The 21,555-nt window shown below is 32.2% G+C and overlaps 1 protein-coding gene across 3 annotated transcripts in view; it reads right to left on the reverse strand.

Moving 5' to 3' along the window:
- Positions 1-10,054: 10,054 nt before the first annotated feature.
- Positions 10,055-21,555, reverse strand: part of LOC135133547 (anoctamin-10) — a 95,552-nt gene continuing 84,051 nt past the window's right edge. For all 3 annotated transcript variants that reach the window (XM_064061999.1, XM_064062001.1, XM_064062000.1), the window contains one exon: positions 10,055-10,296. In XM_064061999.1, the coding sequence (XP_063918069.1) occupies positions 10,228-10,296 (69 nt within the window). In that variant the 3' untranslated portion in view covers positions 10,055-10,227. The remainder of the gene's footprint in view (positions 10,297-21,555) is intronic.

Genomic DNA, 21,555 nt, shown 5'->3' on the forward strand with positions numbered 1-21,555 from the left:
AAAAATCTACAAAAAATTCTGGTATATAGATCTCGACGAACTAATTAAAAAAATGTGTTTATGGTTCCGGAGCAACATTTTGGAAGTGTTCGGTCTGAAAATCTTTTTTTTTTTTCAAAAAAATTGCTTTATTTCACCCTGAAAAACTAATGGCAGATTTTGACGAAATGAGGCCGAAAATAATTTCTGGAAGTCGAAATTTACTAATGTCCTTTGGGTAATTTTCGCAGGCAGTTGGAAAAAGTTTGAAATTTTCAAAAGAGAGGAGAGAGTACAGAAAAACTGAGCTTTTGAAAAAGGTGCCAAAAAAATACAAAAATTCAAAGATATAAAACTCGACGTACTGATTCCCTAATATAACGTATTTATGCCTTTTGAGCAAGATTTTGGTAATATTCGATTTGAAAGTCAATTTTTTTAGCCAAAAAATGGTCGTACTTCGTTTGGCGATTTTGGAAAAATAGCAGGAATTTTCGACGAAATGAGACCAAAATGAACTTCTGAAGTTCGAGATCTATAAGTAAATGTCTTTATATAATTTTCGAAAATCGTCGACAAAAGTCAAAATTCTCGCAAGTGTATTAAAAAACTGAAACTTTGAAAAAGTTGCCTAAAAATCTGGAAACAATTCCGGGATGTAGATTTCAATGTGCATCAACTCTGGAAAACTATGAGGAGTTTTTGAAGAAATGAAGGCGAAAGTAACTTCTAGAAGTCGAAATCTATAAAACAATAGAGAGCAAAAAATGAGGTTTTGAAAAAGTTGCGGAAAATTCCACAAAAAATTCTGGGATATGAATTTGAATGTCCTGATTTGGAAAAAAATGTAGCGTGTTTATAGCACCAGAGCAAAATTTTGGAAACATTCGGTTTGAAAGTCATTTTCTTAATCCAAAAAAACTGCCTTTTTTCGTTGGACGATTCTGGAAAATTAGTAGAAATTTGCGAAGAAAAAATATCTCTTTAGGGTACTTTCCTAGAGCATCAAAAAAACCGAAATTTTCGCAAGTGGGAGGATTTATTTTTGGAAAACTTACTAAAAAATATTTAAAAAATTCTAGGATATACATAGATCTCGACGAACTAATTAAAAAAATGTGTTTGTGGTTCCGGAGCAAGATTTTGGAAGTATTCGCTCTGAAATTTTTTTTTTTTTTTTGAAAAAAATTGCTTTATTTCATTGTGAAAAACTAGTGGCACATTAGGCCGTGTTTAATTTCACATGGAAATAAATGTTAATGGACACAAAAATAAGATTTTGAAAATGTAGAGTCGTGAAAAATCAAGCTCTGTTTACCTTATTTGGAATTCTGTCGCAGCCCTTTTGTAACAGAAAATGAATTATTTATATTTTTCCCTCGAAATTCAATAATTCAGCCTGCAGTAGAGTATAGGTCATCCACGAAAATAGTGGTTTTACGAATTTGACTCCTTCAGCACTCTTGCCAATAACTCTTGAAATAATGCAGTTAACTTAAGAACTTCTTGACCACTTGTTAGTTCCTAGCAGTGTTAAAAACCACCAGCATCTAAAAAACACAATAAGAATAATTTTAAATTATCTTAATTGACAATCTAAATTCGGGCAACATTGTCATGCTTCAACAATGTACAAAAAAATATTTGTAATGGCAAAACCATAACGTAAACATGACCACGGTAGTTCGCTTTTGGTCATATTTTAAATTTTAAATGTACGGTCGGAAATACCAGTCACTAATTTTGCGGTTTTGTCAAAAACGTCGCACGTGTTCTGTTACACCTTTACGAAGATTTCCGTTAGCACCACGAATTATTTAAGCAAGACCTTGGTGAGTCACGCTTCCAATGTCACGTTTAATGCTATTTTAAATTTAACATACCTCTGACAAGCAGAATAGTGATTTCGAAAATGCATTAATCGATTTGTTATTCGCGACAGAATAGATTCCTGGTGCTGGCACTTCGGTAATAATCCGTTAAAAATTGATATGGGTGCATTAATCGGTTCATTTCGCTAATGCAAATTGACGCGGCTTTAATAATTTCATATACCCACCATGGGAAAACGTGCGTTTCCCTCGTACTAGAACATTTTTCGATTACTTAACACGGATTTCGCGAAGATGCGACCCGTTTCTATTCCTATGCACCTTCCGTGCCGTAAATCATTCCCGCACGATCCGTTCGCGATTTATTACTATTTATTCCGCCGCCGACTTTTCAATAACACGGAATTACGTGCCGCCTTTTCCTTATATGAACATACTTTATTGAAAATGCCTTGCGCAACTTCCCGCTGACAGGTGTCCGAAAGGGCCGAGAGCCGAGCATCAATAAGGCTAAAGTTCGCCATTTGTTTTCCAAAAGAGACGATACAAATTTAAGGAAAGTTCCAAATTCCGCACATGTATATAGAAAGTTTGTCGTTTAGAGCAAAGTTGGCGCGGGATCCGGAGGATCGACTGCAGGGTGACGACTTATCAACTTCTTAGAAATATATATTTGTCGGACCCGAAGAGAATGCGAATGCTGGCGGCGGCGGTGAATCAGCAGCGCGACATTCGCTGCAGGAACACGCCGGGATTTGCAGGAAATGAGCAGGAAATGGCTTCTTTCGATTTTCGATTAAGTCAGTGGAATTTGTTTTAGTTAATTATTGGAGAAATATGAAGGGATTTGGAGTGGAGAAATGGAATTCGCCGCCGCAAATGGAAAAATTAAAAAACGGAGCGCGCGACGAACGAAACGTGATTTGGAAAGGGCAAAAAATGGAGGTAGTTATGAAATAAATCGATTTGGAAGAAGTGCAACTTATTGATAAAGAGCGGTTTCTAGGGCAAATGGGTTTTGATTTTGGTTGTTGGCAAATGCATGAAAAGGTCTTACTTTTACTTATATTTTCGGCCCCATTTCTACGAAAATTTTTACTATTTTTCTAGCATCATTCAACGAAAATAAGGCATTTTTTTTATTAAAAGAATACTTTCAAACTGAATATTTCCAAAATCTTGCTCTAGGGCCATAAGCACGTTATATTCATTGAATCAAGACATTGAGATATATATCCCAGAATATTTTGGGTATTTTATCCAACTTTTACAAAAAATCTATTTTTCAATACTCCCCACTTGCGCAAATTTTGACCATTTTTCGACCACCTAGAAAAGTGCCTAATTTTTTTTCTTCGGAAATTCGACCTCCAGTCGTTGCCATATTTCCTCGAAAATTTTTACTATTCTTCCAGAATCGCCCAACCAAAAAAAGGAAATTTTTTGGATTAAAAAAATGGCTTTCAACCGTAGTTCTAAAATGTTGCTCCTGAACCATAAACACGTATATTTTTTGAAATAGTACGTTCAGACATATTCTAGAATTTTTTTCCTGGATTTGTAGGCAACTTTTCCAAAAAATCAAATTTTCCATGCTCTCCACTTACGAACGAAAACAGGCAATTTTTTGAATTAAAAAAATTGATTTTCTAACAAAATATTTCCAAAATTTTCCCTTGGGCCATAAACACGATACATTTATCAAATCAGGACATTGATATCTATATTACAGCGTTTTTTGTGCATTTTTAGGCAAATTTTTCAAAAGCTTTTTTTTTTCTGTACTCCTTTCCCTCTTTTGAAAATTTCAACCTTTTCTCGATCGACGTTGTAAAATTATCTAAAAAAGATTGTTTTGGATTGTTTTATAGATTTCGACTTCCAGAAGTTACTTTCGCCCTCATTACTTAGAAAATTTCTAATAGTTTTCCAAAGTCGTCCAATGAAACAAGGTTTTTCTTTGGATTTAAAAGAAAATTCACTTTCAAACCGAATACTTCTAAAATCTTGCTCTAAAAACATAAATAGGCTATATTTTGTGAATTAGTACATCCAGATCTACGTATATCCTAGAATTTTTTCCTGGCTTTTTAGGCAATTTTTCCAAAAAATCGTTTTTTCAATGCTGTCCACTTATGACAATTTCGAACTTTTTCCGATCACCTAGGAAAGTAAAGAGAATTTTTTTTTGTAGATTTCGACCTCCAGATGTTAGTTGCCTTCGGTCTTTAGAAGTTGCCTACGGTCTCATTACTTCCCAAATTCCTACTATTCTTCCAGAATCGCCCAACGGGCAATAGGCAAATTTTTGCACTAAAAAAAATTGCCTTCAAACCGAATAGTTCTAAAATCTTGCTCCTGAACTATAAATACGCTATTATATTTTGAACTAGTACGTCGAGACATAGCCTAGAATTTTTTCCTGGATTTGTAGCCAACTTTTGCAAAAAATCAAATTTTCTGCTCTTATTTTTTACTCTTTTCGACTACTTTGAAAAGTACCTAAAGAGATTTTTTTGTAGATAACCACCCCAGAAGTTACTTGGTACTTTATTTCTTTGAAAATTCCTACTATTTCTTCAAAATCGCCCAACGAAAAAAGGCAATTTTTTTGGGTTTAAAAAAATGATTTTCAAACAGAATGTTTCCGCTACATTATGAATCGGAACATTGAGATCTATGTAGTGGATTTTATGCAACTTTTCCAAAAAGTCAATTTTTCGATGCTCTCCTCTTCCGAAAATTTCGAATTTTTGATCATATTTGAAAATTACCTAAATAGATTTTTTGTGGATTTCGACCTTAGAAGTTACTTTCAACCTCATTTTTTCGAAAATTCCAACTATTTTTCTCGAGTTGCCTATTGAAATAAGGCAATTTTTTTTTGGATAAAAAAAGGGATTTTAAAAAACGAATCCTTCTAAAATCTTGTTCCAGAACCATAATCAATGATAATCATGCTATATTTTTCGAAAAAAACATCGAGAGTTATATTCCAGAATTTTGTGTCGAGTTTTAGTCAACTTTTGCAAAAAATCAATTTTTCGATGCTTCCCACTAGCGAAAATTTCGACTTTTTTCGATCACTTTCGAAAATTATTTAAAGACATTTTCTGGTGGATTTCGACCCCAGAAACCACTTTCGGCCTCATTTCTTTGAAAATTCCTACTATTTTTCCAGAATTGCTCAAAGAAAAACGCAGTTTTTTGGATTAAAAAAAGACTTCCAAACCGAATAATTCCAAAATCTTGCTCGGGGCCATAAACACGCTACATTTATCAAAACAGGACGTCGAGAATTATAATCCAAATTTTTTTGTGAATTTTTTAGTCAACTTTTCCAGAAAATCAATTTTTCAATGCTAGGAAAATTTGGAATTTTTTCGACCACTTAGGAAAGTACCTAGAGGGTTTTTTTTTGTTGTAGATTTTAACTTCCAGAAGTTCCCTTCGGTCACATTTTGTCGAAAATTTCTACTATTTTGCGGGAAACGCCCAACCAATAAAGGTAATTTTTTTGATTTTCCATGCTCTCGACTTACGAAAATTTTGACTCTTTTCGACCATTTTCACAAAATTAGCTAAAGAGATTTTTTTTAGACTACGATTCGGCATCATTTGGCAACTCTTTCAAAAGCCGTTTTTTTCTGCACTCAAAGAGATTGTTTTGGACTGTTTTCTAGATTTCAACTTCTGGAAGTTATATTCGGCCTTGTTATTGCGAACATTTCTAATGGTTTTCCAGAATCGCACAATGAAATAAGGCATTTTTTGGCTTTAAAAGAAAAATTCATTTTCAAACTGAATATATCCAAAATTTTGCTCTGGAAACATAAACAGGCTATATTGTTTGAATTAGTGTGTCGAGATCTTCGAAAATTACTTAAAGAGAGTTTTTTGTAGATTTCCATCTCGAAAACTACTTTTGGCCTCAATTGTTCGAAAATTCCTACTGTTTTTCCAGAATTACCCTACAAAAAATGCAATTTTTTGGATTAAAAAAAAATTCAAAACGAATTTTTCTAGAAATCTTGCTCCTGAACGATACATTTTTCCAATCAAGACGTCCAGAACTTTTTGTGTATTTTTATTCAACTTTTACAAAAAAACAATTTTTCAAAGTTCTCCATTAACGAAAATTTCGACTTTTTTCGATCGCCTTCGAAAATTACTTAAAGAGAGTTTGTTATAGATTTCGACTCCAGAGATTTGTTTCGGTCTCAATTCTTCGAAAATTCCTCTATTTTTCCAAAATTGCCCAAAGACAAGAGCCAATTTTTTGGATTAAAAAAAGGATTTTCAAATTAAATATTTCCAAAATCTTGCCTCGGGGGACGAACACGCTAGATTTATCAAAACAGGACGTCGAGAATTATATTCCAAATGTTTTTGAGGATTTTTAGTCAACTTTTCCAGAAAATCAGTTTTACAATGCTCTCCAATTCTTCGACCTCCAAAAGTTGCCACCTTTAGTCGAAAATTTCTACTATTTTATATTTCAATTGCTAGAAGTTACTTTCGCTCTTGTTATTTTGAAAAAAGTTTTTAAGGGTCCAAATAAAGCAATTTTTTTTTTGGATTTAAAAGAAAATTGGCTTTTAAACCGAATACTTCTAAAATCTTCCTCTGGAAACATAAACAGGCTGTATTTTTTGAATTAGTACGTCGAGATTCATATCCTAGAATTTCCTGGACTTTTTTCCAAAACATCAATTTTTCAGTGCTCCGCACTTAAGGTAATTTTGATCGTTTTTCGATCACCTAGGAAAGTATGCACCTAAAGAATATTTTTTTGTACATTTCGAACTCTAGATGTTGTTTTCGGCTTCTTTTCTTCCAAAATTCCTACTATTTTTTCAGAACCTCCCAACGAAAAAATCTATTTTTTTTGGACTTAAAAAACACATTTAAACCGAATATTTCCAAAACCTTGCTTAAGGGCCATGGATACACTATATTTATCGAAATTTATATCTCAGAATTTTTTGCGGATTTTTAGGCAACTTTTTTAAAACCTCAGTTTTTCTGTACTCCCTCCATTCTTTTGAAAATTTCCAACTTTTGTCAACCATCTTCGAAAATTACATAAGACATTGTTTTCCATTATTTTGTAGAAATTATTTTCGGCGTATTTCTTCAAAATCTACCATTAGTTTTGCAGAGTGATTGAAGGCAATTTTTTGGATTAAAAAAAATTGACTTTCAGAATAATATTCCAGAATTTTTTTGAGGATTTTTAGTCAACTTTTTTGTAGGTTTCGAACTCTACATGTTGTTTTCGGCTTCATTTCTTCCAAAATTCCTACTATTACGAATATTTCCAAAATCTTGCTTAACCCTGCGTTGGTCGCGCTATGAGCGATTCCCTCACATCGTTTTAATTTTTGTTAACAGACCTAATATTTTTCATTAAATTTTTTCGAGCTTTTTAGTAGCTTACTTTTTGTGTTTTTTAATTATTTTGGTTGTAGATTCATTAATTTTATTGTATTACGTTCTTTTTTGCAATTTGTTTCTCGAATGATTGTATTCTAGGTGAGCACCATTCTCACTGTGCGACCATCAATGTTGATATAAAGTTTTTAGATTTGTGTCAACATAACATGCAAATATTTCACGGCAAATGTGAAAACGTGAATATTTCAGTTCAGTTCAGCTTCAGGTATAATTGTTTTTATTTTTAATTTTATAGAAAACAACTATCACTATATTTTTTCACTTCTAAGCATTGGAGGGATAAACAGTCAATTAATTTATCAAGAGAATATAAACCGGATAATAAAACGACGAGTTTATCTTAAAACATTAGACATGGATTTAGTAAAGTCGCAGCAGATTAAGCGGCTAGAAAGAAATGTACCTGCTCAAATCAAAACTTCGATTAGGAAACAACTAGGAATTACAGAAACGCAAGTTGTGAGAATTGGTGAAAATGTCTTTTGCAGTTTTTGTCCTCGCAGGAAAAATAGAAAAACAAAAAGTAAATGCGATATGGAACAATGTGATACGCCCGTCTGTGGGAACACAAAAAAACTGTATGCGTTAGATGCTATGACAGTATTAACGCCGATTCAGAATAATTTGTTTTTGCTGGTAGCTACAATATTTGTTTATTTTTTATTCTCGTTTGTGTTCATGGATTTTCTGTTCAATAAAATGTTGTTCTGCACTCGTTTTTTTTACTGAAACTAATTTTGGTTCAAAAAAATCAGGTGTGAGCAAAACGCTCCCGCGCGACCACTGGTGAAAACATTTTAAGCGCGACTAACGCAGGGTTAATGGCCATGGATACATTATATTTATCGAAATTTATATCTCAGAATTTTTTGCGGATTTTTAGGCAATTTTTTTAAAACCTCAGTTTTTCTGTACTCCTTCCATTCCTTTGAAAATTTCGAACTTTTGTCATCCATTTTCCAAAATTACGTAAGACATTTTTTCGATTATTTTGTAGAAATTACTTTCGGCGTAATTTCTTCAAAAGTTGCCATTACTTTTCCAAACTGAATGGAGGCAATTTTTTGGATTTAAAAAAAATTGAATTTCAAATCCAATTTTTCTAAAACCTTGCCTCGGAACCCTTAACACGCTATATATTTTGAATTTACACGTCCAGACATATTCTAGAATTTTTTCCTGGATTTGTAGGCAACTTTTCCAAAAAATCAAATTTTCCGCTTTCGAACATTTGTTCCACCACCTTCGAAAATTACCTAAAGAGATTTTTTTGTAGATTTCGATCTCAGAAGTTACTTACGATTCATTTTTTCGAAAATTCCTACTATTTTGCCAGAGTCGCCCAATGAAATAAGGCAATTTTTTGGATAAAAAAAAAAACACTTTCAAAACGAATACTTCTAAAATCTTGCTCCAGAACCATAAACACGCTATATTTTTCAAATCAAGACGTTGAGATTTATACCCCAGAACTTTTTGTGGATTTTAGTCAACTTTCCGAAAATTTCGACTTTTTTCGAAAATTACTTAATGAGAGTTTTTTGTAGATTTCGACCTCGGAAACTATTTTTGGCCCCAAAAGGCAATTTTTTGGATTAAAAAAAAATTCAAACTGGATATTTCCAAAAGGAAAATACCTAACGAGATTTTTTTTGTAGATTTCGACCTCTACAAATTGCATTCGGCTTTATTTTTTCGAAAATTCCCACTATATTGTCAGAATTCCCAACGAAGAAAATGTATTTTTTGGACTTAAAAAAAATCTTTCCGAAATCTTGCTCCAGGGCTACAATTTTCAATCAATACGTCGAGATCTATATTGCAGAAATTTTTGCGGCTTTTTGGACATTTTTTCAGAACGTCAAAATTTCACTATGAAAGTATGGATCATTTTCAAAAATTACTTACTTTTGTTTTGGTATTTTTGCCAATAATTAAAAATTACACAACGCTTAAAATTGATTCTTTTTGATGAAACTTCTTATAAAAGAAAAACAAAAATTTTATAACTGTTTAAAGTTGTCTTCATGACGCTGTAATTAGTTGTTGTAGGTCTTGATGTTAAGAGTTTAATTGCATTTAAAAGGGGAAAAACGAAGTTTGTGGCGCTTAATAATGATAGCATGTTATTTACTACCATATATCATGTCGCTGGAGAATAAATTAGATCTTTTAATTTTGAATAAAAGGTTTATTTCATTTGAGCGGTAATTAACCACACAAGGGATTACGGGACATCAGGGAATTTAGGAACGAGTGTTGTAGTAGAAACACATTTCTGAAAGAAACTCCAAATTAAATCTAAAATGTAGTCACATACGTGACATTTTGTTCATTTTTATGTTGTCCTCCAAAGGACCAAATTTATTTTTTGTCTTTTGATTTATGATTAAAGCGGAATTTTAGTCTTTTGACTAAAGTAGCACTACATACAAAAAAAGTAATGAATTTTAAAATAATTGTTCTTACGTATAAATTATTGTCCGCTGGAGAAAAACTGCGAAACACGAAACTCCCTATTTAATGATAAATAAGTTTTTTAATCAAATTACGTACCTTCATTAATTAATAAACGCATTTGCTTGAAACGAAGCCCTTAATAATCTTATTATAAATAATGCAAAATATAAAAATATCCAATAGGTTTTATTTTGAAAAAAAAAAGTTCTTACCTTGCATATTTGTACGTAAATGTTATTTTAACCCCGAATATCGACATTCGCTGACAGCCCCTTGCCCTCCCCCTCACAAACAAAACCTGTTTTTCAGCAATAAATCCCCCAACATGTCCTGAATGATTTATTTCCATACATTACAAAACTGTACAAAAATGTAGCACGCGATGTGTACACTGTCCCACCCAGGAGCTCCACAGGTGCGTCAATTCGTCCTGTCAGGATAACAGCCAGACACGCACATTACGACGATCGATACGAAAAAATTCCATCGTGTCCTGCTATTAGTGGCCGTGCGTTCCGTGTATTGTTTTGAACTTTCTTGTTAGCAAGCGTCGGTTTTTCTGGGACCTCTGAAACAGGACGAAAGAAGGAGCGGATAATCAAATCAGAAAACTTCAAACTAACTTTGCTCTTGTTTATTTTCAATTTGTCTAAAATGTGTGTATCGGGCCGGAGCTCGATAAATGCCAATAAGTTTGTTACATACAAAAATCTTATAAAGTAGTTCCGGCGCGAGCTTTCGCCGGAAAGCTCCACGAACATAAGTTCAAGCGCTGATAAAACATAATCCACTTTTTTAGCGTTGTTGTGGCATTTGCGGCCGCAGATTCCTTCTAAATATGTTTTATGGGGCATTTGGATGTGGGAGATGTGGGTTCGGTTTTTGCGAAATGGGACTGCTTCCGAAATGCGTAATATCGGCGAATCGGGGATTTGGACTGCCAGAAGGAAGCGGGAGGAACGGGCTTGGAAATTTGGGGAAAATTACACATGTCAGAATGTTTGTGTGGAATGATAAAGTTGGATCAAATAAAAAAGACATGTGCGGGGGGTGGGGTTTTATGGACTAGGGAATTAGAAAAATATTGTTGGATGTGTCGCGCTTTCAGAGAGAGCAATTTTGTGGGGTAGTAGAAAGCTCAGTACTTTAGTGGTGCACAGGTCTGACAAATGTAAATTTTAAGTGAGTGATCTATCAAAGATATTACACGTATTGTTGATTAATATCACTTGTTACTACCTACATATCTAAAGCAGGGAAAGAAATGTTTTAAGATTTCCATTTGCATTCATTTTTCCTGCTAAGAGTAATTTTATTCGAAGAATTTTGTAGTTATTAAAATTACAAAATTGTTTCACATTCCAACTTGAAGTATTTAATCAGTTTTTATTAAAACAAATTTTGAAAATATTTATGCACTCGAAATCGTTTGTTCTCATACGCTAAATTTTAAAATCTGAATATTTTACGGGTTTCGAATTTTGTGAAGAATAGTTTTTCAGAATAAAAAAATATCTACGTGTGCGGCGTTTTATTAAATCTGCAGTTGTTTATATAAGCAAAAAAGTAGGGATTTTTTCAAAAAATTTTCGAAAACTGTTAAAACGGGCTTTATTAGAATTGAGAGTGTTGAATTTTTTGTAAAATATGATTCTAAAGATGTTTTTGCTATAAGCCTTCAAATAATTGAGAAAAAAAAATGAGATATATTTTCCAAATATTTTTCAAATTAAAAAGATTTGAATGGAAAAAGAAACAAGCCTGAACAGAATTTCTGGTAGATTGCAAATATGAAGTTCTGCATACAGACTAGCAAAATTGATAAAAGGTTTTTCAAACAAATTATTTTTCAAAAATATGTTAAAATGGGCTCTAGTCAAGTGGAAAAAATGATACAGTTTTAAAGAATATGCCCGTAAATTAATAATAAATTTGAAGTTATTTTTGCTGTAAATCTTCAAATCACTGATAAATAATAATTGAAAAGAGTTCCCAGAAATTTTCATTAAAAAAATGGAAAAAAATTACTCTAATTTTCCGAAAATGTTATACAGGGCATTCAAAAATGTTCAAAATATGCTAAAATGGACCCTATTGCAGTGGCAAAAAGGATTTAGTTATATAGAATTACTCGTACATCACGACTTTCAAGTCACTTTTACTGTAAATTTTCAAATAAATAACTGACAAAAATTCCCAAAAATTTTCCAAAAAATTGAGTGAATTATGAGTAACTGAAATTGTTAGCTCATAAAGTATTTTTCTCAGATTAAGAATCTCAATTTTGGTAAAATCCATCAAATAAAGAAAACATTGGACAAATTTTTCAAAACGAGGTCAAAAAGGAATTTTATTCGAATGGAAAAAAGGAAAAATTTTTACATAATTCCTTGTGCAAAATTTTTCTCAGATTAATATGACACTATTTTTCTGCAACTCTACATGAGCTCTATTATAGTGAAAAAGGGACACAGCTTTATAGAATTTGTCAGTAAAACAATAGTTAACAGTAATTAACTCAAATTTTTCGAAAATGTGCTAAAAATTTACAAAAATTTACAAAATAGGCTTTTTTATACAACCCTTCAAATATAAAAAAGTCGACAAATTTTCCAAAAGGAGGCTAAAACGGGCTTTATTCTAATAGAAAAATAATGGAAAAAAGAAAAGTTGATATAAAATTTCTTGTAGATTATGTATATGAAGTAATTTTTGCTACACCTCTGGACTCGAACAAGGAAAACTGGAAAAAAATTACTGAAATTTTCCGAAAATGTGCTAAAACTTTTTCAAAAATGTACAAAATATAGAATAGACTCTCAGGCTACTTTTATACCTTTCAAAAAAAAAAACTGGACAAATTGTCCAACACGAATTGCTACATCCTGTACTCAAAAAAGGAAAACTGGAAAAAAAATCCGAAAATGTGCTAGTTTTTTAAAAAATTCTTTTATTTGTGTTAAAATTGGCATTATTCTAGTTGTATAGAATTGCTAACCAGTTTTGCTGTAAATTTTCAAATAACTGATAAAAATGAAAAAAAAAAGATAAATACAGATTAAGAAATGCAACGGATTTTCGTAGCTTTTCAAATAAACAAAAAAAAATGGGGCAAATTTTCCAAAACGAGGTTAAAACAAATTGAAAAATGTAAAAATTTGTACAGAATTTCTTGTACACAATTTTTCGAAGATTTCAAATATGAAACCATTTTCTCTGCAACTCTATAGATGAACAAGGAAAATTGGGAAAATGATTTTCAAAAATGCTCCAAAAATATTATCAAATGGGCTCTACTACAGTGAAAAAGGTCAGCTTTATATAATTTGCCAGTAAATCTTCAAACAACTGACAAAAAGTAGAAAAAAGTTCCCAAAAATTTTCCAAAAAGAGGGTTAAAACAGGTTACATTTTTTCTATATTCTAAAGTACGAGTATTTCTTCAGATTTAGACTCTCTGTCAAGTCATTTTTATACAACCCTTTAAATAAACAAAACAAATTCGACACATTTTTCAAAACGATGTTAAAAAGGGCTTTATTCGAATGAACAAAAGAAAGGTTTTTACAAAATCTCCTATAGATTATGAATATGAAGTTATTTTTGCTACATCTCTGGACTCAAATAAGGAAAATTGCAAAAATATTACAGAAATTTTCCGAAAATGTGTCAAAAGTTTTTCAGAAATATTCAAAATATATTAAAATAGGTTCTATTCCAGTGGAATACAGGACCCAGTTTTATAGAATTACTCGTAAATTATGGATTTGAAGTCATTTTTGGTGTAAATTTTCAAATAACTGACAAAAGTGGAAAATATTTTCCAAAAATTTTCCAAAAAAATGTTATACCGGGCTATATTTGAGTAGCTGAACTTGGTGGCTCATAAAGTTTTTGACACTCAAATCATTTTTGCTACAGCTCTGGACTCAAAATAGAAAAACTAAAAGAATTACTGAAATTTCTCGAAAATGTGATAAATGTTTTTCAAAAATTTTCAAAATATGCTAAAATTGGCTCTATCGCAGTGACAAAAAGGACTCAGTTGTACAGATTTGCCCTTGCATCACGAATTTGAAGTCACTTTTCCTGTAAATTTTCAAATAAGTCACAAAAATTCCCAAAAATTTTCCAAAAAATTTTCTACATTTTAGTAGCTGAAATTGCTAGCTCATAGAATATTTTTCTCAGATTAAGAATACCAACTTTTTTATAATCCTTCAAATAAAAAAAAAATTGTGGCAAATGTTTCAAGACGAGGTTAAAAAGGACTTTATTCGACTGGAAAAAAGGAAAAATTTGTACAGAATTTCTTGTACAAAATTTTTCGCAAATTTCAAATATGAAACCACTTTTTCTGCAACTGTTTCTACATATAGATGAGCAAGGAAAATTGAGAAGATGATTTTCAAAAATGTTCCAAAAATATGATTAACTGGGTTCTACTGCAGTGAAAAAAGGACACGGATTTATAGAATTTTCCAAGATATCTTCAAATAACTGACATGTAGAAAAGGGTTCCCAAAAATTTGAATACATTTGAGCAACTGAATTTTCTATGTTGTAAAATGTTTTCTCAAATTTAGATTTTCTCGGAAGTCACTTTTATACAACCCTTCAAATAAACAAAAAAAATTCTACGAAAAATTCTTCAAAAAGAGGTTAAAAATGGCTTTATTTGAATGAACAAATGAAAAACATGTACAAAATTTTTGATAGGTTATGAATATGAAGTTAGTTTTGCTATATCTCTGAAGTCAAACAAGGAAAACTGGAAAAAACATTATACAAATTTTCCGAAAATGTGCCAAAAGGTTTTCAGAATTATTCAAAATATACTAAGATGGGTTCCATTCCAGTGGAAAAAAAGGATTCAGTTTTATCGAATTGGTCGTAAATTACGAATTTGAAGTCATTTTTGTTGTAAATTTTCAAATAATTGGCAAAAGGTGAAAAATTTGTCAAAAATTTTCCAAAAATGGGACAAATTTTCCAAAACGAGGTTAAAACAGGCCTGATTCGAATGGAAAAAAAGACAAGTTTGTACATAATTTAATGTAGATTATGATATGTGCAGTAATTTTTGCTACAGGTCTGCACTCAAATAAGGAATACTTGAAAAAAAATCCAAAAATGTGTTAAATATTTTTCAAAAATGTTCAGAATGTATTGCAAGAAGCTCTATTCCCGTAGAAAAAAATAAAATTGTATAGAATTGATCGTAGATTATGAATTTGAAGTCACTTCCGCTGTAAGTTTTCAAATAACTGACAAAAAGTGGGAAATAATTAAAAAAAAATTAAAGTATGCTTCATTAGTGGCCGAAATTGCTAACTCATAAAACATTTCGCTCAAATTTAATAAACAAAATTGGGACAAATTTTCGCAAACAACTTCATTCGAATGGAAAAAAGAAAATTTTGTGGAAATTTCTTGTAGATTATGAATAAGAAGTCATTTTTGTTACAGCAAGAGAAACTAGAAAAAAATACTAAAATTTTCCGAAAATGTCCTAAGTTTTTCAAAAATGCACAAAATAGACTCGCGAGTCACTTTTAAGCGACCCTTCAAATAAACAAAATAAAAAAAAACAAATTTTCCACAAGGAAGTTGAAAAGAGGCTTTATTCGAATGGAAAAAAGAGAAGTTTATACAAAAGTCTTTGTAGACTTATGAATATGAAGTTATTTTTGCTAAATCTCTGGACTCGAACAAGGAAAACTGGAAAAAACAAAAATTTTTCGAAAATGTGCTAAAGATTTTTCAAAATTTTTCAAAATATGTTAAAATAGTTTGTATTCCAGCGGAAAAAAGAAATTCTCGTAAATTGTGAATTTGAAGTCAATTTTGAAATAACTGAAAAATATTTCCCAAAAATTTTCCAAAAAATTGTTAAAACGGTCTATTTCAGTGGCCGAAATTGCTAGGAAAACTGGAAAAAAGTTACTAAAATTTTCTACAAATGTGCTAAGTCTGTAAATTTTCAAATAACTGGCAGAAACTGGAAAATAGTTTCCAAAAATTGTGCAAAAAACTAAAAAAAGGATGCTACATTTGAGTGGCCGAAATTGCTAACTCATAAAGACAAAATTGAGACAAATTTTCGAAAACGAGGTTAAAACGGGGTTTATTCGAACGGAAAAAGAAAATTTCGCACAAATTTCTTCTAGATTATGAATACGAACTCATTTTTGATACGACTCCTGACACAAACAAGGAAAACTGGAAAAAAATTACCCAAATTTTCCGAAAATGTGTTAAAACTTTTTCAAAAATATACAAAACATAGACTCTCAAACCACTTTTACAAAAACTTTCGAAAAAACAAAAAAAATGGAAAAATTTTCCAAAACGCAGCTAAAACGGGCTTTATTCGAGTGGAAAAAATAGAAATTTGTACAAAATTTCTTGTATATTTTTTTGCGACATCCCTGGACTCAAAACGGAAAACTGGAAAAAAACCCAAATTTTCCGAAAATGTGCTATTTTTTCAAAACATTTTTTATTTGTGTTAATATGGGTTCTATACTATTCCAGTGGCAAAAAGGACTCAGTTGCATGGAATTTCTAGCGAGTTTTGCTGTAAACTTTAAAATAACTGATAAAAAATGGAACATATTAAAAAATGTCTTTCAAATAAGCGAAAAAATGGGACAAATTTTCCAAAATGAAGTTAAAACGAAATGGAAAATGGAAACATTTGCACAAAATTTCTTGTACAAAATTTGTCGCAGATTACAAATATGAAACTATTTTTCCTAGATTTTTCAAAAATGTTCCAAAAATATGACAAAATGGACTCTATTGCAGTGGAAAAAAAGGACTTAGTTAAAGAACTACGACCCAGTTTTGCTCTAAATTTTTAAATAACTGACAAAAAGTAGAAAATGTTTCCAAAAAATTTTCCAAAAAATTGTTATACCAAATCCTATTTGCACAGAATTTCTTGTACAAAATTTCTTGGAGATGACAAATATGAAACCTTTTTTCAAAAAAGTTCCAAAACTATGATAAAACGGGCTCTATTGCAGAGGAAAAAGGATTCAACTTTATAGAATTTGCCGGTGGATTATGAAACTGAAGTCAATTTTGCTGTAAATGTTAAAATAACTTATACAAAGTGGAAAAGAATTTCCAACAATTTTCAAAAAAAAAAAAAAACGTTAAAACAGTTTACATTTGCGTGTCTGAACTTACTAGTTCATAACATATTTCTTCAGGTTAAGGCTCTGAAGTCATTTTTATCCAACTTTTCAAATAAGCAAAAAAAAGTTCGATAATTTTCCAAAAACGAGGTCAAAACCGGCTTTATTCGAATAGAAAAAAGTAAATTGTGGATTATGAATATGAATCATTTTTGTTACAGTTTTGGACTCGAACAAGGAAAACTGAATAAGAAATTAGAAAAATTTTCCGAAAATATGCTAAAGGTTTTTCAAAAACATTCAAAATATAATAAAAATTAGTATAAAATTCTTAGTAGATTGATTTTTACGATTTTAAATTTTGGGCAATTTCAAAATATTAGAAAAAATTTGCAGAAAATTTCTTGCAAATTACAATCAGGAAATATGAAAGTATCAAAAGTACAACATTAAAATCTATATATAGAAGGCGACTTCATTAGTTAATTATCGTTTTACTTCATTTTTAAATGGAACACACTCTGCTTAATTATTGTAGGTTTTTTATTTTTTTTTTTGTTAAAAATTCGGTTCCTAAATATGTACGTGAAAAACAATGTTTTTTCCCAAAGGTATTATTGCTAAATATTTTTTTCTTTTTCTTTTATTTTCAGACATAATTATTTTTAACAAATTAATTAATTAATTGATTTTTTTTAGTCTTTGTACGGCCAGGAGGTAAATACAGAGAATTTGTTTTATGCCCAGAAGCCACCGAAAACCAAATGAAAATATTTTCTTAATCTAAAAAACTACTATGACATAAGTATTTCAACCCGGAATCGCAGTAAGCCACCGTGAAACCATAAATATTTTGAGTTTGCCATTAATTTTCCACCTCTCATCAGTTCTTAAAACCCTTTTTCACGCGATTGTTACAAGCCGACTTTTCTCCCCCGAACCTCTCCCCGGCTATTGTTGGTTGCATCACGCCGTGTTCTGCTCTTCCAACTCCAGCTTTTCAATAATAACCGTCTAATTTTCTTCCCTTTATTTGTATTTTTCTCCCAATCCCAATCACCCTACAGCCACAATCCCGCTATTTACCGCTCCATCATTTTCTCTCGATATTTCCGCCCCCATGGAGCGCGTTTTCGCTGAATTACCACTCTCATTAGCGATGTTTGACGTTGCCCGTGTTGCGGTTATTTATCCAGAGGGTTGACCGGCAGAGGGTTGAACCAAGATTGTTTACCCCGAACACAGATCGGTCGTCGGGCGTCAAACTGGCACTTTGTTGAAACACTATGAACAATTTTAATAAACCGTCAGACGCCACTGCGTGCAAGGAACAGACCGCTAAATCAAGTTCGCGTGTGTGCTAATTTTAACAGTTTTGAACTTAGCATTTTCGAGGTTTCAATTCGCCCGAAGTCCGTTATTTGCAACCCTTAATTTGGCACCGAACTCCAAATCGGACTAATATCGATTTCGTCTGCAATATTTCGATTCCGCCAATACTTGTTGCCGCGTGCCATTGTTACTCTTCGGATGAGGTCGGGGGTGGAGAAGCCGCCCCCGACCGTTTCCATTTTTTCGCCCTCGCCGGCGAATACTTAGAGAAAATCGTCACCTGTTCGCAACCTCATGAAAAGTTTAGAGGTTCGCCGAGAGTTCCGTTGCAATATTGAAGCGAGTGGAATGTTCGATGTTTTCATATGGAGTTTTTGGGGAGCGGGAGTCAGTGGCGTAGCTGGAATAGTGATGAGTATAATAATTTGCGGTTTGGCATCGGTTCAGGTTGGAATAATTTCGGTAATAACCGAGGAGAGGTTTAGTAGACAGGGGGAATTTAGTGCTTTGTTCTAATTGGGGCGGAATTCGCGTTGTTGGGAAATAGTTTCTTGGAGATGGACTGAAATGCGAAGAGGGTGCGGAGCTGGCACGGAAAAAACGGAAATGGAAAGAAAAATAGAAAACGGTTTGCTGGCGGATGTTTGAAATGCTCACTGGAACGAAAATTCTCAGGTGTTCCACGACTAGAAATGATATAGAGGGGTGCCAACTGTGTGGCGAAAACTTAGGACATTATTCCTGCGTTGGTCTTGCATTATTATTAGTGTGTATTTAAAACTAATTCTTCCTGCCATAAACTATTACGCTTTTATACTCCGTTTACCGAACAGATGGACCGGTAAAAACGCGTGATTTTCACAGCTCAACAAATTTCCTTTCGTTTTCCGTGTTTTGTTTTACTCATTTATTGGATATTTTCTTTAAATCAGTCTTTCAAAGACTTTTACTTTGTTTTGGAATTGAAAACCAAGTCGAGTCTCTGATTATAAATCTGGAGGAACCAGATCCCGATTTAGAAAACATCCCGTCTATGTTTCGTTATGCCTTCAACTTTGATGTTATCGTGTAAGCTTGGACGCGATGTTATATATTGTAGACACGTGAAGAGGACGTGAGCACTCCGTCTGTTCGGTAAACGGACTGTAATACGTGCTAGTATCGAGCCAAAGCGGAACTTTAGTCACTGCACATCAACGGGCAATAATTTATTATCGATTGATACACGGAGGTTAAAATTTCGCTTTCGTTGGATACTAGCAGGGAGTAGAGGCGTTATGGTCTATAGCAAAAAGGGCTGAAAAAATTTTATTATATTATAGACTACAACGAAAAAAGTCAGTTTTGTAAAATCGTGCTAAAACAATAAGATGAAAATTAATAAATCCAGCTGTCAGAAGAGAATAAACGGAGTACAGAATAAATATTGGACGAGCAATATAATTTGTAATTGAGTCATCCTTGGAACTGAACACGTATGTCTTCTCTGAAATGATATGTTTAGAGCTACGTCATAGAAAACTTTTCAATAAAATGAATTTTAATTGCCGATTATTTTGTAAAGTTAACATTTGAAATTGATACCCAAAAAGGGGTCTGCAAGAGTTTCTCAAATTCCTTCAAAAACAACACACAAGGGATCCCCGTGATTCTTTCAAATTACTTTAAAAACAAGTTTCAAGAGGCACCCGAGGTTCTTTCAAATCACTTCAAAAACAAGAGACAAGTGGTCCCCGAGATTCTTTAGAATTACTTCAGAAATAACACACAAGGAGCCCATGAGTTTCGTTCAAATTACTTCAAAAATAAGACAAAAGTAGCTCCTGAGATTCTTTCAAATTACTTCAAATACAAAATACGAAGAGCTACCGAGATTCTTTCAAATTATTTCAAATTTAACACACGATGATCTCGTGAGATTCTTCCAAATTAGTTAAAAAACAACAGGCAATTAGTTCTTGCGATTCATTCAAATTACTTCAAAAACACGACACGAGGATCTCCCGAGATTTTTCCAAATTACTTAAAAAATAAGACAAAAGTAGCTCCTGAGATTCTTTCAAATTACTTCAAAAATAGGACACAAGCATCCCCAGAGATTCTTTCAAATTGCTTCAAAAACAAGATATAAGAAGTCCCTGAAATTCTTTTATATTACATCAAATACAAGATGCAAAAGGTCCCTGAGATTTTTTCATATTACTTCAAACATAAAATACGAAGAGCTCCCGAGATTCTTATAAATTACTTCAAAAACAGGAGACAACAAGCCTCCGAGATTTTTTCGAATTACTGCAAAACAAAACACAAGGGAACCCTGAGATTCTTTTAAATTACTTCAAATATAAGACACGATGGTCTCTCGAGATTCGTCCAAATTAGTTCAAAAACAAGGCGTAAAGAGTTCCCGCGATTCTTTCAAATTACTTCAAAAATAGGACAAAAGTATCCTCAGAGATTCTTTCAAATTACTTCAAAAATAGGACAAAAGTGTCCTCAGAGATTCTTTCAAATTACTTCAAAAACGAGATATAAGAAGTCCCTGAGATTCTTTCATATTACTTCAAATACAAGAAGCAAAAGATCCCCGATATTCTTTCAAATTACTTCAAACACAAAATACGAAGAACTCCCGAGATTCTTATAAATTACTTCAAAAACACGAGACAAGAAGCCTCCGAGATTCTTTCGAATTACTGCAACACAAAACACAAGGGAACCCTGAGATTCTTTTCAATTACTTCAAATATAAAACACGATGGTCTCTCGAGATTCGTTCAAATTAGTTCAAAAACAAGACGCAAAGAGCTCCCGCGATTCTTTCAAATTAGTTCAAAAATAGGACAAAAGTATCCTCAGAGATTCTTTCAAATTACTTCAAAAACGAGATATAAGAAGTCCCTGAGATTCTTTCATATTACTTCAAATACAAGATGCAAAAGGTCTCTGAGATTCTTTCAAATTACTTCAAACACAAAATACGAAGAGCACCCCAGATTCTTATAAATTATTTCAAATATAAGACACGATCTTCTCTCGAGATTCGTTCAAATTAGTTCAAAAACAAGACGCAAAGAGCTCCCGCGATTCTTTCAAATTACTTCAAAAATAGAACAGAAGTATCCTCAGAGATTCTTTCAAATTGCATATTTCAAAAACGAGATCTAAGAAGTCCCTGAGATTATTTCATATTACTTCAAATACAAGATGCAAAAGGTCCCTGAGATTCTTTCAAATTACTTCAAACACAAAATACGAAGAGATCCCGAGATTCTTATAAATTACTTCAAAAACAGGAGACAAGAAGCCTTCGAAATTCTTTAGAATTACTGCAAAACAAAACACTAGGG

This window comes from Zophobas morio, unplaced genomic scaffold, assembly GCF_036711695.1.
Source record: "Zophobas morio isolate AGI-343-1 ecotype UQ-CSIRO unplaced genomic scaffold, CSIRO_AGI_Zmor_V1 ptg000022l, whole genome shotgun sequence".
NCBI classification, from domain to species: Eukaryota; Metazoa; Arthropoda; class Insecta; order Coleoptera; family Tenebrionidae; genus Zophobas; species Zophobas morio.